A 19,693-nucleotide genomic window follows, 5' to 3' on the forward strand; every position below is an offset into this window, starting at 1 on the left:
CCTACTTTTCCTATCATCGTCCTATCCTTAAAAGAATAACACAGATTGGAAGAAGTTAAATAGCAAACATGTATAAAAGTTATAGTTAAAATAATCTCTTCGTTAAAGTAATAAACATATTTGAATTAATGAGTTCAAATAAAAGTAAACGTATCAATTAAATTGTAGATTTCATTTCACTCCTTCTTTGTATCGATACAAAATAGTGATAATTCAATAAAAATTATTCAATTTTATTCATAAAAGTATGCGATCATTTCATCAATGTTTTGTTATGACGTCACGTTAAACTATCGTCCGTAAACCGACTTTACAGACATCCAATTTTTTTTTTCAGCCCCAACTTTAAGGACGCATACCAGCCTCGGAGACACTTTAGACTATAAGTCGTATAGAGATTTAAAACTAAGTTTGTCGTGGTGAACCTGCAGCCCAAGTTTGACGGTCGAAATCAGAATCACTCTATAAACACACCGTTAAATGAGTGATTCATGGTATCGTGTAAAAGTACTTCGACACGTGGAAATTTCTTACGCCGTGGTTCAGGATAAGTGGTCTTCAACCCGCGGCCACTTGAGAATCGCCAGGTGACGTTTATTTTTTTTTGCAGTCCGCGGACCATGTTTTAGCGAGCCTTGTGTTTTCCTACCAACCCCACAAATACCGAGGCGGAGTAGGTTCGATTGCCGGTGGTAAGTTAGCGACTGCTCACTGCCTATTTAATTCGTTTTTAACTAATGCAAGAAATCTCGCGAAGGTTTGTTTCAATCAAAAATTAAAACAAATTAAGCAAAAAAATATTATTCTTGTACAACAGTTTCGCCTACGTAATATACGTAAACCTAATTTGACGTGTAAAATTAAAAGTTAATACTTATTATTTATCATGATTTTATAAATTTAGGAATCGAAATTCTTAGTTTTACAAAAGTATTTTAATATTAAAAAGAAATTATTGGTTGGTAGAGACATAGAGTATATTGTAATTTAAAATATCTATGTGTCTTTAAATGTAAGAAATTTGATTTAGGGAACCTTTTTCATTTTGCAAAATAACGTCACAATAAATAAATTGTTATGATAATGGTGGTACGAGTTTAACACGGTGCGTCTCACAACACTTCCCTTGAGAAAACAATTGGTCGTTTATTTAAAAAAAATTTAATAACCACTGGTTTAGAATTTTATGGATATGGATAAATTATATTGCTGATAGTGAAATTTGGTTGTTTCTGCTTTGTAAACCTACTGCAGAACTTTTGTACTGTTCTTTCCCGTGGCACTATGTATCACAATGTAGAACAATGTATAACAGTGCAGTATACTTTATCACTGCATAGCACGTTGAAAACAATGTATTACATTGTAGCATTGTGTGTTTTATGATAAATCAGTGTTTCACTGTATTGAACAATGTTGTACAGTATAGCACAGTGTAGCGCAGTGAAACACATTGTAAACAGTGTAGAATATTATATCACAGTGTTGCAAACATTAGCACATTGTATATCAGTATAAGTTATTACAGTGTATAGAATTGTAGTACAATGTATTACAGACTATTCAGAGAATAGTGGTTTGACGTTCAGGATTTGATGGAAACGACTCCCGTTAAGGGCCAGACTACACCACCGACTCGAGCCTATAGAGTCACGGGGAAATGGATACGCCATTTAAACCCAGCTTGGAGTTGTTTGGGGATGAGCTACAGCGAGAGGCTAAGGCAACCCATTTCAACATCACAGCCACACACCCTCCCTTAACCCACCGGCTAACATGCGATTGACTCGGGCCCTTATCCAAGTTTATCACAACTCTGAACCCCTCAGAAAATCAGAAAGCCTGTGATCTGGGCGGAGCACATCCAACTCCTACAAGCTGCCCAGGCAAGCACCGGAGCTATTTCCCGGCTCACCGAGTCCGCACCTCAACTTAGCGGGGAATCCTCTATATGTGCTCTAAGCGACCAGAGCCACCAACTGCCACACCGGTAGAAGGAACCTCAGCAAGGAGTCCCAGCATCAGCAAGGGTCGCCCCGCACAACTGCCTAGATTTTCCCTGCACTTGCGGGCTTGTACGGTCTGTTAGCCCGTGAGCTAGTGCGGTACCTGCCCCAGTCCAGGCCACAGGAGTTGCCTTGAAAACTAGACTCGAAGGACCAGACCTTTGGATACCCTACCGGCTCCGGCACCCCGTAGCTTCCAGCTGATTCCACCCGTTTGCGACCTTTTCCAGAGCAGAAGACGTGCCTAGACTAGCCTTTTGGACGTTCACAGTGAACCATGGTCTTTGGAATACTACGGGCTTAGGGCCCGGCAGATCTGACTCCTTTCCCCACCCCCACCTCCAGGTAAAATTTCCGAACCATCTGCCGTTGCCTGCAGAGAGGGCTTCTCCATCTCACCAGATGTTTAGTCTTCTCTGGTAAAAACTTCTGGTGCCACGAGGAGGCAGAAGGTTGACTTGGTGCAGCGATACTATAATTTCGCATCTTGGTGATAATAGTGCTGATAACGGCTCCAAAATCTCAAGAGATAGACACCGTCCCCCGAGAAAGTCAGGACTACTCACAGACACAGAGTAGCACAGTGTAGCACATTGTAGCACAGTGTAGCACAGTGCAGCACTGCCTTAGGGACATCCGTCGAGCTAAGTTACAGCCAACTCATTCGCACTCTCTTGCCTGTGACAAGCCTTAAATGATAAATAATATAAAAAAATTAATTATTAACCATCGAACAAGCCACAGCAAGTTCGATGCACTTGCATACCAGACGCCACCAGTCGAGCAATCCACACACACGAAAGAATTTGTCAAGAATTAAAAAAGAAATATTATATGACGTTAGAAGAAAAAATCGATAGTCTGCTGCTCCGTACACAATAGGCCTATTGGTCGTCGTTTAAAATGTGTTAATTAAGAATTATGAGGAAAAATAATTCAACTAAAAAAGAGAACTAAAACTATAGAAAAATAGTTGGCTAGTACTAGATAATTAGGTAACAAATAAGTACTTGCAGACATAAGATATTTTACTATACATAGTTTGATGAAAAATTACAGAATAATGTAGTCATAAAACTATCAACTACCTACTTTATATCTTGGGTTGATAAAGAAAGAGAACTTTAGTGAGACAGCATCCATTGAACGGCATACAGTGAATATTACTGTGCTAAAATGTGACTAGTTTGAGCTTGCCTAGATTTTAAGAATAATGAGAAAACTATTTTTTTGATTCAAGAATATGTTATAGAAATTAATTTTAACACGAGTGCTATACAAACGGTTAATTTAAAATTGTTTATACACCACACGATATGATGGTATAATTTTTAGCTAGGTATAAAATATTATTTTTTAGTATAAAACATGTAATTAAACTCAGAATAATTTAATGAAAACGTTTTGTAAATAAAATCAGTTATATTATGTTTGCTGACATTAGTTATCACAAACATGTGTTGTGCCGACTAAGTATGTAATCCACTGTAACCTTTTCTTACTTTTTATTAGTGGAAGAAATATATGTCTACTGAAAAAAGTTATTTTAGAGTAAATCTCGAAAGTATAGTGCTGCAGAAAGTTTTCCATTTGCTGAGCTGACTGCTGTGCCTCGAGCTTCTTTCATCAATATGGTACAAAAAAAAAGGTAATACAATCATGAAAAAATTTTATTTAATCCTATCAAACAGTCAAATATTCACGCAATAAATTATCATATGTAATTATGAAATCATTTATATTTATGAGCACAAACAGAAAACAAAAATTAATAATAACGTAATTGTAAAACAACTGAAGCAGCTTATTTACTGACAAAAAAAAAACAGAAACGTCAAATATTTGGCGGCATGAATGCTGCCACATCTTCAAATATGTCGCGGGTTTATTACACATAAAAATAGACTTTAAGCACAGATACATCTGCTTCACGTTCATGATTTAAAATCCAGCTCCTGAAGACCCCCAGCCGATTGTAAACAACGAGTTGTGGATACCCTGTCACGTGCAAGCCATCAATGGAGGTGTGCTCGTTAATGAGCAATAATTTTGGCCATGTATTTTTCACGAAAATATTTCCAGACACGCTATGTGTTAAAACTTTGTAGCATTGTATGTTTTTCGTGGCCAGCTGGGTTTATTTCAGTTACATGCCTACCGTCAGAACACCAATCATAACCATACAGTCAAGAATGGCCCGGGTCAAACAGGGCAAATGGCTTCTATTGCTAGCTCACGAATACCTCATTGGTAGAGACACGTAAAATTCGCGGGTTCATTTCGTGTTATGCTAAAATTTAAAAAATTATACATTAGTGCTGCTTCTGTCATTGGTTCACTGTTAATCTGGAGGACTGAGGGCCCATTAGAGACTCTCACTCATAGAAGTGTCGAATCACAGGCCACCCAGTCGAGACGACTCACAAGTCAGCAGCCAATGAACAGTTGGCATTTGCCCGAGTGTGTAGAGGATATTGGAGTCTATCCTGGAGGTCATTGAACCCGTGAATTTTCCGGGTCTCTACTCATTGGTCATTGCAGTATACTGAGCGGTCAGATTATTTAGCGAAAAAATACATGTCCATAGCGATAAATCACTAGGGACAGGAAAAATTCGTGGTTTCGACGACCTTCAGGATATATTGCACAGTCCTTCGTATACTCAGCTAAATATCGCCATTTCACTGCTGACTTAAGAGTCGTCTCAACAGGTTTGCCTGTGATTCGATACTTTTGTGGTTGATGGTTTATCATTGGCCCAGCGCCATACAGATGAACAGTGAGCCAATAGCAAAAGCAACCCAGAGTTGCTGTATAAGTATTTGAATTGAAGCGTATTGCGAAATGAATCCGCGAATTTTTCCTGTCTCTATCACTCTAAAAAGGCTTGACAATTCACCAGCAATTTGCGTCAATCCTGGAATGATAATGAATCCTCGAAATAATTAGAATTCGTCGATTTGTCAAGGACTTGGAATATCGACTAATAGGGCGGTATTCCAAGACGCACGGGTAAGTTAGCCAATAAGCACTGTCTTGTTGGGATACATCTGTACCCTTATTCGAGGACCGAATTCCAGAACGTGTCCAAACCGAATCCCGTTAAGAGAACAGATCGGCAACGGTACGCTGCGTGAGGCAGAAACTGGTTCCAAAGCGGTAAAGCGGGCGTTTCGCATCCATCGATACCATTTTTACGGCAAAAAAAAAATACTTGAGATAGCAGCACCATCGCACGAGAATAGAACCGCCTTTCTAATTCCCTCAAGTACATTTTAATTTTAGATTATTTCTTGTTATGGCCATTTAAAGTGTGCAGAACAGGTATATTCCAGGATGGTTTCGCTATCATTGGCACACCAACAATCTTGATATGTCACCCGATGATAAAAAAAAAGACTATATAAGAGTTACTGGCGCCAGACGCGTGTATGCCATCTGGACGAAATGAACGGAAAAGTGAGCTCTGCGCGTGCGCGGAACTCGGGAAACAGATCGGCAACGGATAGGACACTGACGGGTGGTGTCCCGCGGTGCGGTAGGAACACGACTAGGGTACCGGCGTGACGTACTCAACACCTAGTCCCGGCCGCGGGTCCACGCAGTCCCTCGAGCGCGCAAGGCCAGCTGGCTTCCCACGCCGCGACCACTCTCGCCGCTCTGCCCGGGTCGCTGACCTCCCCGGGCGCTCGGCGGGAGGGAGCCCGTCACAGCAGGCTTTCACGGCAAGCACGCCACCCCACATCTGCACTGCTCGGGAGGACTTGTGAGGCGTCTCAACTGGGGAAAATAATTAAAAATCAATAATAACTTTCACAACTATTACAAAAAGAAGAAAAACCTGAAAAGAAAAGGCAATGTTGTCTACCTATGTGTATAAAAGCAAAATGCCACTCACTGACACACACATCCCGAATAATCAGTAATTATAAGACATGCAGACTTAGAATTTGGCAGATATATAAACATATTTATTTGCTACATAGGTATCAGCTAAGAACGTATGCCATAAAAATAAGCTCCTAAGGGGGGTTGGAGGGGTCTTAAAGATCAAACTTTCACGTTTCTCTACAATATTTTTTTTTGTCACTATGGCACTGGTCTTGTTTATGTCACCTTAATATTCTGGCAACGGAATTTATATTTCTATATTACATAAAATATTATATACATAAGTTTTAAACATTCAAGAACAACCATAATTACGTAATCGTTAACAAAGTAAATCTCAACTCTTCTTGCCAACAAATAATCAATAAACGAATTAATTTTAAATCATAGCTATTGAAAATGCCACCCAAGAAAGGAACGAGTATTGGTGAGAAAATCCCGGTCGCTAAAAGACAAAACGTTATCCGGGCATCGGAAACAACTACAGCTGGAGCCCCAGTGCTCTGCCTAAATCAGACCGATTAATTCAGCTAGACAGGATATATATATATATATATAATATGGTTGTTATGTACAGGCCTCTCTATAGAGAACTGCAGATGAGGAGTACACGTAGTTTGTCCTAAAATCATTTGTCCTAATGTCATTTTTCCTAAAGTTGTTTGTCCTACAAGCGTTTGTCCTAAAGTCGTCTTGTCCTAATGTCGTTTGTCCTAAAGTCGTTTGTCCTGCAAGCGTTTTTCCTAAAGTCGTTTGTCTTAATTTTTTCGATAAACGACTTTTGGACAAATGCTTTAGGACAAACCACGCACCCCTTTTGACGATTTGGGGAAGAGGCCCGAGTGTCTACACTGTTAGGAATCACAGTAAATTTACGGACTTTTCAATGAGGAATAGACCAGAAATAAACGGAGACTTATCCGTAAACTCAGATAGCCGGATCTTTGTAAAAAAAAAAATACACCTGTTTCTGACTTTCGAGTTCAGTGTTTAGTTGTTAAGCTAAACACAAGCGTGGAAGGATAAAAAAAATAATTTTTGATTGCAGTACATCCAACACGAATCTTAATGTTTTGTTAGTAAAATAAGATAATTATTTTTGATTTATTTTTTTAACAAGTTAACTCGGTGGAGATAAATTGCCGAAGATAGACCGTAAAATTAACGAATATCCGTGGGTGATTATGTAACCAGCATTCACCGTGAGTTCTCGGGTGAAACTCGTGGAGAGTGCAGCGGGCGGCGCGGAGGCCAGCGCGCCCATGGAGGCGGGCGGCACTGACACGGATAGCCGCGAGGCGGAAGTGAGCGCGCGTGGCGCGTGCGTGGACTGCCCGCCGCCGGGACAGGTCGGGCCGGCCTCCGACACCCCCTTCCCTTCTCGCCGGAGGCCGCTCCCGCCGGCCAGCAGCCCTGGCCCGAGGTCCCGCTGTGTGTGGACCACGTGCATTTTACAAGTCATACTTCTTTAGGCGCGTTATGGAGAAGACGTGATGAGAGGGAATTTTTACGATGCGCGCGCATCATACGACGACATCTTAACAGAATTTAAAAAAAAAAAATAATATGGCTGCATACAAAAGGAAGTTGCATACAAATAAAAATTGTATATGTACTTTTAAATCATATAATTTAGTGGTTGATACTGATCACTGGTCCGTGTAATTTAAAACAATTATTTATTTTAAAATAAGTGAGAGAAATGGTGTTTATAAACTTTTTCAATATTATTTCCAAGTGTACTTATTTATATAGCTGAGGTTATGTCCCCGTATGTATAATTTAAGTATATGAATTTAAATTTAACTTTATAACATATTTTTTTCATACATAATTAATATTAATAAACTAGAATAATCATCTAGCATATTAACATACTTTAATTATTTATTAAAATTTATCTCAATTATTTTATTAAATTAAATAATTAATTTTATACGCGTGTTTCCATCAATATTCAACACTGAGTATTGATTTAAATTGTATGATTTTGACTGAATTTGTACTTTACCAACAGTATTTTTAAATACAACTCCATTCCTTTTATTATTTATTTTCTATTAATTATTATCGTGCAGAATTAAAGTAAGTTTTTTACGCAAGTAAGTATAAATTCTAACGCGAGTATGTAAGTGCACACACCCATTTCTTTTATGAAATTTGGTTGTAGGTACCATGTCAACGATGTACAGTTTTCGCTCAGTGTACTCACACCATAATTTCCGAAGTGAAATTTTTGTACAGTATTTTTCAAAACTCAACGTCAAACCAAGAACAGTATATAGACCAGTTAATTACGGTTCTGAATAAAAACAACAAAATTTATAAAGTATCTTAGTTTTAGAGTTGTAGGCCTTATTTGATACTGTGACTTAATATTTTTCCTACATAAAATTATAAATAACAATTTATAATTAAATGAACAGTACTGTAATTTTTTGGGGGAAAATATTATTTCTAATATTAATACGGCAATAATTTAAGTCTGGGAAATTTGACTAATCATAATGAAAAAAACTTAATTTATCTATCAAGTAATTGGAAAATAAGGTTAATGAATCAAATAACTGGGAATTTAGTTAAGTATGTGAATTTATATGTATACATATATATTAGATTTTGAATAGCCAAAGTTACCCAATTAAAATTTTTTGCAAAAAATATTTTTCCTCAAAAAGTATTGCATGTTTAAATTAATTGAAATTTTTATCAATTATTAAGTTATTTATGATTACGTAGCAAAACCGTTTAGTCAAAGTATTTAATAATTTGTTGCTGAGTGTGGATTAATATACTTCTTAAAAATTGTCTTTTAAGAACTTTGACACTTTTTGAATATTTTTGTTATTTATAACCGTAATTAATCAGCTTATCAACTACTTTCCGTTTAAATATGAAACATTCTGTGTACAGATACCTACAGCACTATTTCCCAAAATACTATTTTTGAATGAAGATGAATTTATCTTGAAAACATATTTTTTTCTAATAAAGAAGTTTAAAAATATTGTGTTTCAATTTCCAATTATAAACTCAGACTCATAACAAAGACAAAAAAAAAATTAGAACATTTGGAAAACTTGCTCTCCTGAAAAGTTACAATTTTGAGACATGATGTCCTTTACCTCAGCGGGTAAAAATTTTTAGAAAATGCTGTGTTGCATACCATCAAACACACTCACTGCGTTCTCGTTAGAGCATAAGTAGTTTTGACACTTCCCGCAAGAAAATAATTCATTAAAAAACCCTTTAAAAATCTTGGCCGGGAGTAAAAAATGGCAGTATCCTATGGACGATTGATTGACCATGACTTATTTGCGTACATGTGTGAATTCTGAAGCCTCCACCAATTACGAGGCACTAAAGATAACTAAAATATAATTTTAGGGTCTCCAACGAAATGACGAGGAAGAAAGAAATACTGAGGAAGGTCAGATAAGAGATCAATTTAATGAACACAGTGTCTTCTTATCAGTAGGTTCTAGTCTGATGACGTGAACAGATCTCAGTTCCCGAAACGTCGTAACTGATTGTCTTGGACGTCCTTGCCATCGTCGTTGTGTTTATTTTCATTGCTGTGCGTTATCGTTGTGTTGTTGTTCTTGTTACAATTGTCTCGTTGTTGTCAGCCTACTGTTTGTGCTGTGATATTGTTTTTCTGTACTTATTCCTTCCACGGAATGCTCTATGTACTGTCTTTATGTTTAACATTTGACATCGGCAATTTCACGGGTATTATACTCATTATCTTCATTCAATTAGTTTTATTATTATTTTTAAAAAAAACATCAATTTGTTTCCGTTACCTTTAGTCTGAGTACATAATTTCACTTATCAAGATTTTAATTATTACGTTCAAATACTAATTTTGAGAAAGAAAGAGAGTATTCTGTTGGAAATTGTGGTATATATGTATAATTAACATTGAAAATGTGTTTGGTTGTAGTGGGGTAGCGTTGTTTTTGACAATGTTCGCTGACACTTTCGCTCCGCGCTTCGCATATACCACGGCCCCGCCCAGCCGTTGAACTCTCCACGCTGGTTCCAAGGTCGCGAACGTAAATGTCGAAGGCCGCGCTTGAAATAAAATAAAAAATAAAAAAAAATCCCGAGAGCATCTGAAAACACGTTTCTTCAGCTCCGCTCCTCGCAGCGTTTCCCCCTTCCCCACCTCCCCCCCACCCACACCGGCGCGCCTTCTTTCCTCGCGAGGACCAGACAGCGGGAGCAGACAGCCTCCAAGGCCCCCGACACTCGGTGTGGTTCGCGGCGAGAGGTGGTCGAGACTGCTGCTCCTGCAGTCACTGTGCGCTCGTTCGGGTGACGTCACACGTTCCTCGCCGTCGGCGCGACTGGAGCCCAGGAGGTCGCCACACTCGTAAGTAGCCTGGTAGACAGCTTTAGGTATCCCAAGATTCAGCCTGTTCCTCCACCAGCAGCCTACCCTGCAAACATCCACGTGTTGGGAGATTTGACAATTTTTAACTATCTTTTTTTTTTTTTTTTATTGTATGGACCATGAATACAAAATAAAAAAAAATCAGGCGGCTCATTTCGTGACTTGTGTGACGACATATTTAGAATGAGCGATATCCTTACGCTCTTCCATTTAATGACATTCTGTTTTGCGATGGATAGGTAAGGAGATGTTTACAAGACAACCTCCCAGATAACTGTTTAAAACTGGTATGTTCATGAAGACAACGCGTTAGCAATGAATAGAGGCTGGGATTCATTTCGCGATAGGCTGTGTAATTCAAACACTTTGCAGCGCATGCTGCTTCTGTGATTTGGTAGACGGTTTTTCTGTAGGAATCTGGACCAATTAAGGAAAAAAACTTTCGACAATGTATCGAATCACAGGCCCTCCAGCCGGAGGACATGAGAAATCTGAGCGTTGGATTTGAGGATTGTGGAGTAAAATTCTTAGGTCAATGAACACGCGAATTTTTCTAGTTCCAGACGTTATGTACCCCATTGTGAATTACGAGGTGAGATTAATAAAGCGATACCGTAGTTTTTTTTTTTTTACTAAACCGAGGGAAAAGAATATTTTTTGTTGGATTTTATTTCATTATGGACGAGTTATATCTTCGTGCGCGGCGGGAAACTTGCCAAGTATTGTTGGGCGGATATTGTTCGTGTATATTGGGTTCGCTATGAAACCTTATGCACACTTGGAGAGGTCGAAGCAGTCGCAGATTTGTTTGCTCAAAGAATCAAATACCAAAATTGGGTCAAACATGAGGCCTTTAAAATTTTGCCTAAAATTTTCCCAGAGACGAAAGTTTGACAACATGAGAGAGTGCTGTAAGGCTCTGCATCACCCACCGCGAACTCTTAGAGAATCACCGTTACGTGATTAGTAAATAAATGTACCTAAAGTTAATTAATACCTGCCTGACGTTTTGCAAATAGATTATAGCATTTAGTACAAATATTTGGAATCAATTTTGGTAAAGAAACTTGTTTGTGTTTATTAAAAATAATTTTTCTTAAACAAATTAAATGATTTGGTTTATAATGAATTCAAGTTATTGTATATAATACCTTGGGCTGCAAAATTCATACATTTTAATCACTTCATAAGTGTTTCAAAAATTATTTTCACAAGGAAGACCGTGTAACATATTCAAGTGCTACCAGAACAGAGAGCAAAATGTGGTACCAGCAATTTAACAAATGGCGCCGTATGGATTTTGCAAAGGAATTTGCAACACGTTGTCATGCCACCGGAAAAAACAAACAAATTGATGCTTTGTATGGTTCTACAAAAAAAATTACATTAAAAACGCAACTAACCAGTGCTTCACGTGAAGAAAATGTTTAACCCAAAGGGTGAGGAATGTGCCCACGTGCTTGCAGGCGCGGCGTCTGGCCTCGGGTACGAGAGACGGGGCACACACTTGACTTAGAAAGTCACGCTTGAAACAGTCATAACTTAAGACCCTTAGAAAAAATTACAAGAGTGTATACGTGGAGTCCTCGCACGACAGAATTGAAACTTTTATTTAATTGGTATATAGATAGAGAAAAATCATTATTATTATTTATTGAACAAGATAAGAATAGTAAGGATGCATTAAATATCTCCAAAAAACCTGAGGAGTAGACAAACGCCAGCAGCGTTACGAAAATTCCGTGGCATCCCTGATGCGTCATTTCTACCTGTTTCCTGTCGTCTCCCTTTCCAGCCTTTACAACTAGTATATAGCGTGCTAAGCTACGTAACTTCCCCCTTCCCCTCCGCCTTTACCGTCTTCCCAATCGACCGCTAGCGCAGGCGTTGCAGTGGCTTCGCCGCTGACGCACAATCCTCTTCCTCTACCGGTTCACCCCACCAAGTACCTATCTGTTCCCCTCATGTGATTGGAATTTTCGTAACGCTCTGGAATCAGCAAACAAGTTTCACTTAAATGATGTGGGATGAATATCATAACTTAGAACTGTCATCAGTTCGAACGATCAAAAGTTTGAAACACACCTGTTTGAACTATCGTAACTATGATGATAATTATTTACAAACAACATAGATAACAATAACATAACTTTGAAATGTACTTCGTTTGAACGATGGCAATTTGGCAATGTCAAACTTATAAACAGCACTTCAAACACACACAAAAAAAGTGTGATTACTTAGAAATACACATCTTAGACGTGCTACATGATAACACTCACATCGCAGAACAGTCTGCTCTACGAGCTGTCGCTGACGCCAAAGTGGTGTTGCAGTTTTGAGGGGGGGTCGTGTTTCAGTGTTTGCAGGGTGGTCGTATTGCAGTGTCGCAGTGTTTCAGGGTCGTCGTGTGGCAGCGTTGCAGGGTGTTCATGTTGCAGTTTCACAGTGTTGCAGTGTTGCAGGGTGTTTATGTTGCAGTGTCAAAGTGTTGCAGTGTTGCAGAGTGGTCGTATTGCAGTGTCGCAGTGTTTCAGTGTCGCAGTGTTTCAGGGTCGTCGTGTGGCAGTGTTGCAGGGTGTTCATGTTGCAGTGTCACAGTGTCACAGTGTTGCAGTGTCACAGTGTTGCAGTGTTGCAGTGTCACAGTGTTGCAGTGTTGCAGGGTGGTCGTATTGCAGTTTTGCAGGGTGTTCATGTTGCAGTGTCGCAGTGTTTCAGGGTGGTCGTGTTGCAGTGTTGCAGGGTGTTCATGTTGCAGTGTCACAGTGTTGCAGTATCACAGTGTTGCAGTGTTGCAGAGTGGTCGTGTCGCAGTGTTTGCAGGGTGCTCGTGTTGCAGTGTTGCAGAGTCAGCACCCCCGGGGGTGGCATGCGGCATGATGGAGCTGCAGCCACTACCGCTGCGAGACCGCAGCCAGCTGGCCGTCAGCGTGAGGCGAGGCTGCAAGCAGTACGGCGACGTGCCAGTGCTGTCCCAGCTCAACATGTCCGTGCGGACAGGCCACATGTGAGTGACGTTGCATTTACTGTTATTACACTGTGCAATGGAATATAACTGTCACCACAACAATACTGGGTTCAGATTCTTACCCAGGAATTCAGGCTTTGTGTTTTCTTAGTACCTCAAGTAGTAATAGTTATTTGTTAACCCTTCTACGAATAGCTTTCCAGGATTAAGTGCAAACATTAATAAGCATAATAACACAAAATAAAGTAGTTGAAATATCTATTTTATTTTCCATGGATGATAAAAATTACGCTCGAATGAAACATCAGCTAAGATATAACATTAGTCGCCAATTTTCGTAGGAAATTCTAAGTATTATCTCAAAAATTATTTTATATATGTATTATAAAAAAATAGCCATGTCTTGTACAACATTAGACATCTTTGTTGCAGTACTGCAAGAGATTTATTGGCAACTGGTTTCCAAGGAATTTTTGGTAAAAGGTCAGAAAAAAATTTTTTTCCGTGTTGCGTTGTCTGCTCTCCTTGATCGGTCGAGTTTGCCCAATATCGGCACGCGACTTACAGCCATGAGGTGCGGAAGCCTTCGGGCATAATTGCCCGACCGAATAAGACAATGGTTTCTTTTGCAAATAGCCGCCAAGTACAAGGAAGAAACTTCTGGTGCCTGTCAGTTTATTTTATTTTTATATTTTTTGCTATTGTAGCAAGGATCAAACCAAGCTAACTGCTACCATTTTTGTAGCAGCAAACCATGATCTGATTACCATTTTTGTCTTGCTGGATGGATCTTTAGGTTCACAAGTTTATTATAAATGAACAAAAACAAGGTGTGATTCCGTCTCAACTATAATTACTCCATACTGAGGAAACTTATAACAGATACAAGAAAATATTAACGTACAATATTAATTACATTCTTAAACAGCTCTCAGGTATATTAAAAAAAAAATTATTGGCCGGCCGTACATGGAATTATCAAAGTTTCATTTACTAAAAATACATAAACCAATAAAAAAAATACAAATATATTTAAACTATCCCAGTTGAGGTATGTACTTAAAGTCCAGAAATTATGTTTGTATGATTAACTTTGTTTGACGGCGTAATTTAAAGAAAGTTCAAAAAAGGGTCAAAAGTTACAGAAGCGCCGGAGGTCGTGGCTTTGTTTCCCGGAGCTCACGCGGCTGGGCGCGGTCGTTTTCATCATTTCAAAATAAATAATTTAAAAGAAATATAACTATAGCAGTTTGTACTACGCAGACAGACTAAACTACATAAAAAAATTACAGGGATAGCATCCCTTATATAAGCGACTACATAGTCGGTTGCGGCCGGATGGAAGTCTAGCAGTGTCTCGTCGACTCGCCGATAACCGCAAAATGGTCCGTCTGCAGTCGCGACGCGAAGTGTCCCGCGAAGAACCGCGTCTCTTAATTAAAAGTAAATCTCGAATCAAAAGTGGAGGGGGTGACTGGGAGTCCGGACCGAAAGGTTCCGAAGTTCCCCGAGTGGGCGTCATAAAAAAAAACTCTGACTGATGTCTCGAAGTTGGTAGCACTGGCCGACTTTAGCGCTACCTGTTGAGGGGTGTCTGAAATAAAAAAAGAATCGACTCGCCCAAGGCGTCTGCTTAAACCAAGGGTTAAAGGAGCAGTCAGGTGCTACACTCTGGCGGCCTACAGGGTAAGTTGGCTGGGCGGTTAGCGAGTTTGCCGCTAGGTATCATGTGCGGTCCATCTTGGCACACACATTTTTTTATGCAAGGCGTCCTTGGAGACAGTCGCTGTCTGCTGGGGATTCTGACCGGTCATTTGCCTTAGACGAATTCTTAGAACTAAAGAGGGGGGGGGGGGGAACGCAACGACGCTGGGAACAAGCGTCCATGACGTGCTTTTCGAGGAGAGAACCTAATACATATTCGTGACAGTAAAAGCTATGGTCAGCTCGCCTATGAGAAATGGTAACAGATCGTCCAGAGCTGCTGTAGGCGGTTTTAGTCATGAAGTGAAATAACTTTACAGGCCTGGTACGTGCCTGTAAGCGAGGAAATTTCAAACTGGCTGCCAGCAAAGTATTAGATCTGCAAAATATCAGATACGTCTCTGGGAAAGGTGCTTCAGACAACTGGCTCAAAGTTTAACTTAGGGGAGTACACCAGCCTAACAAAGTGTAAATCGCCCTTTAGTAACCAAATTATAGAGCAAATAAAATTTCCAAAAATAATTTAAAATTATAATAAAAATTGAAAACAAATCGTGTCGAAATGCCTAATTTCTGGCACACTATAGATACCTGCACCCAACCATTCTTTATTATGTCTATAAAAGAATGTCCCAGTTTCAATGATATATTATACCATCTTATTTTAACCATTTGCAATAAAACATACATCAAATTGAGGGTAAACTAACCTAGTTTTTCTTACCGTTATTTCTTGCCGTTATACGGCACACATCCAACCTAAAGTCAATTCTTCCCACACTTTGGTTAACACATCCGGAGCAATGGAAGCAATAGCCTCTTCAATTCTGTGTTTCAACTCTAGCAAATCATTAGGTAGCGGAGGAACGTACATACGACCTTTTATAAAGCCCCATAAGGAAAACATTGCATGGCGTTATGCCACGTGAACGTGGAGGCCAGCGAAAAAGACCTCTGTCGACCAATCCAACGATCAGGGACTCCGATGTTCAACCACTCTCTCGTACAAAGAGATTCCAATGGGGAACGCTCGTTGAACTTAAATTACATATTCACTCCTATCAAATTGCAGACACAAAACGCTTAACGTTCAGTAGTTGCCATTTTGCGTGGGTGACTCTGCAAGCGAGAAAAAACAAAACAAAAAGGTACTCGCTCATGCACTAATCTGAAACTATTTGATTTTCTCTTTAATTGTGACCTCGAACCAACAATCTACAACGCTTACAGTTTTTACTATTAAAATTTATGGATATACGGTATGTTGCGGAAATATTTAACTATTAGTTAGGTAAAATTAATTACCTTTCTGTCTGAAAGAAGCCAACACTGTCATTGAATGGGTGAATTAGAAAGCCGCTGCTGCAGTGCAGAACAACAGTGTTTGCTCTGAAAGTTACTTTGATAATATTTATCCAACTTCTATACTATGAAGAAGTTTCTGTGATTAAAACGATCTTAAAACTAAAATATTTTTGTTATAAATATTTATATTTAACTTATAGCAGAGACCTAAAAAATATACTGTCCACATGTTAGAATCCACTATCGTGTTTATTATCGGGACGATGCAATGGCTATTTTTTAAATGTCTGCTGTAGTATCGTTTTATTTCACTATGTAACACGTAGTTCTAAAGATGGTTAGTGTCTGTTTTTTTTTTGTTTTTTTCCGGGGATTGTCAAATAACTAGAAATTAAAAAAACGGATGTCATTTAAATCTATTACATTTTGCAGGCTTACAGATTAGTTTTGAATGCCCACCAGTAAAAACATTTTCTTAAAGAGTTCTGTACAACAGATTATGAGAGTTGATATTTATTATTTTATCTCTAAAGTGATTTGCTTTAGAATTTAATAATGTAAAAAAATATACTTAAAAGGTGAACAGTTTTGATTATTTAAAAATCCGCCTATGAAAATACTATTTAGAGAAGGTTTGAGTATATTTATTTGTAAGAGAAAACTCAAAAACCACGGAACAGAATAAAATTTTTTTTTTACTTTTATAAATATATTTTATTCAAGTCGGCTAAAGGCTATTTTGTTTAAATGTGCTCGTATTTATGGCCATATTTTTAACTAAAATCGGAAAAGAACGATCAAATTGACTGCATTATTGTATTACGTTAAGTAAGCCATTACAGATACCACAACTATGTTTTAATGCCGTTGTAGTGTATTGTGATATGGGCTGCAATAGCGATAATAATAAGAATTAACTTACTGCCTGTGGTTTGTGTTATTATTTGGTTCAATCTTTTAAATAAAAATAAAATAATTATTATTTATTTGCATTAGAAATTACATATGATTAAATTATTATTTAAATTCAGTGTGTGCAATGATTTTACTAATAATTAAAATTTATATGGATTATTTAACTAAATTTGTAATTAATTTTATAAACGTATTGAAATTTATATTAAATACTATGTTTTAAATTAATTTTTTAAAATTTGATTAAATGGAAACTTTACCAAGCGTAATAATGATTCCACTCCAGTCTTTTCATTATGTTTATTTCTTTTAATTATTTGCATCCAGAATTAAAGTTATTTATTTTATATTCGTAAAAGCCATGCGCGTACCCACAGGAAAGGACAGTGGCGTACCGACGAGGAGGAGCATAGGTGGACTTAAATAGTGTAGCAGTCACTCACTGACTTATCATACACAGTAAATTAGACTAACATTTAGAATATCGATTTATTATCATTATTAATTGAAATTTATCTCGATTATTTTACAAAATTAAATAATTAATTTTATAAACATGTTTATATTAATCCTATATATAGTTATGCTCATCACGAGCCTACTGACTCTGTAATGCCAAATAGATATGTGTACCTTGGAGTCAAGCGTATCATGAAGAACAAATATTGGCCTACACCATAGAGATGTGTATATAACATATAAATGGAAGTGTAACAATATAGTAACATTTAAAATACATCTATATAAGAGGAACACGCCATAGTTATTAAATAATGGTCGCCTTAGGCACCTTACGAATACTTATGTTTATAATGAATAAAACCGCTTATATCTCAGAAAATATTGCTCTAAACGAATAACTGTGAAACATTTTCCCTCATTGTAAATGTAAGTTTTCGTTAATGGGAATCTTTTGATGATTTTTAGAAATTTGTACTTATGGCCTTTCGAAAATCTTTGTTTTTATTTTTTTAATATGCTTATTTCTCTGAAGTTTATAATCTTATTAAAAAAAATTTTTTTGCAGTTTGTTTATATATATGTTTGTATGGATGAAAGTTTTTGTGGCAGATATGCTTTTGTAGTTACACCCTTTTGAATTTTGGTATTATATTCTTCTTTTGTAGAAACTTAATTTCTTGCTGCAAAAATTTTCGGTAATTAGTTCAGATGTGCTTAATATATATAATTTATTGTCAAATATTTTTTATAATTTCATATATATGTATATATTTATAGCTGAAATAAGTTCCATATGCACAATAATATAATAAATTTTTAATTAAAATTTTGTTTATATTAAATAAAAGTGTTTGTTATATTAAACATTTTACAACGGGCGCCTTACAACCTCCTAGTAGTAAATACTTACTCTACTTGCACCCTTTAAAATACGTCTTATAATGTTTGCACCTAAGTAATATTTGTACTACTAATAGTGTGTTAATGCAAAATTATTTTAATTATTTAATCCTTTTTAATAAAAAGGTGTTTTTAAGAATATGGAATAAATATTCTAAAAAATAATTTCTCGGAACCACTAAGCAAATTTTACTCTCATGTAACCTTGGGCAGAACGTAGACTACATAAATTAGCTTAATTAAAAATATTAATTTTTAAACACAAGAGTCATTAAATATCTCTAAATAAATATTTATAACAGTTTATTGTATCCAATAAACGTAAATGCTTTAAAATTTACGATCGACATTATCTTGAACGAAAATAAGACGTCAAATTTCTGTGGTAAGATTGGATTTGGAGTGTATCCCAAAATCATCGTAACTATAATTATTCGTTGCTAATCAGTAGTATGTCTACGATAAGTGTATTTGAGGAATACTCTTTGGATGTTGGATGGTATACTAAATTATAACCCCAATTCTATCGAAATTTTCTGTACCTCAGTATAGCTGGATTTATGCCTATTTATCATTTGCACTATTCAGACATTTTCTATTGCATTGTGTTAGGACATTCAAGGACCGACGGCGATTAGTTTTCTCAACAAACTTTATTTGCAGAAAAAGCGCTGGAATGTTGCCGCATCTTGCTCGTGGCTTGTTGGAAAACTTTCTCGGCACACACTCTTTGTTCTTCCCCTACATTGCCGTGCGCCAGCCCTTACACGTGACACATGTCGGCCTTCTCTTCCACCTCGTCGGACATACACTGCACGAATCGCGACGTCTGCTGTCAAGGCCGTAGCCAAGATATTTTAAAGGGATGGATCCAGTATAATCAATAGATAATTTTTTTTACAAGTAAGTATTCTTTATAATGGCATTTTTGGAATTTTTAAATAATTTTTTTTCACGCTAAAATATCAGGGAATAGTACAACTTTAGCAGGTTACTCTAACGTTACACATATAATTTTTAAGTAATGGTTTCACTTGAGAAAAGAAAACTGGACAATTTATAATTTGCTTGTATAGCATGTGGATAGCATAGAAATGGACTGTGACAACGATCTAAATCGTCAAACGTAAATTATATTAT

General features: G+C 37.4%; 1 protein-coding gene across 1 annotated transcript in view; it reads left to right on the forward strand.

The window, feature by feature from the left end:
* The window catches only part of LOC134527621 (ABC transporter G family member 20-like), a 138,759-nt gene that overhangs the window by 48,869 nt on the left and 70,197 nt on the right, over nucleotides 1–19,693 (forward strand). Inside the window, exon 2 of the mRNA XM_063360467.1 lies at nucleotides 13,139–13,306. Within this exon, the coding sequence (XP_063216537.1) occupies nucleotides 13,176–13,306 (131 nt within the window). The 5' untranslated portion in view covers nucleotides 13,139–13,175. The remainder of the gene's footprint in view (nucleotides 1–13,138; nucleotides 13,307–19,693) is intronic.

The sequence above is a fragment of the Bacillus rossius genome, chromosome 1 (assembly GCF_032445375.1).
Source record: "Bacillus rossius redtenbacheri isolate Brsri chromosome 1, Brsri_v3, whole genome shotgun sequence".
NCBI lineage: Eukaryota > Metazoa > Arthropoda > Insecta > Phasmatodea > Bacillidae > Bacillus > Bacillus rossius.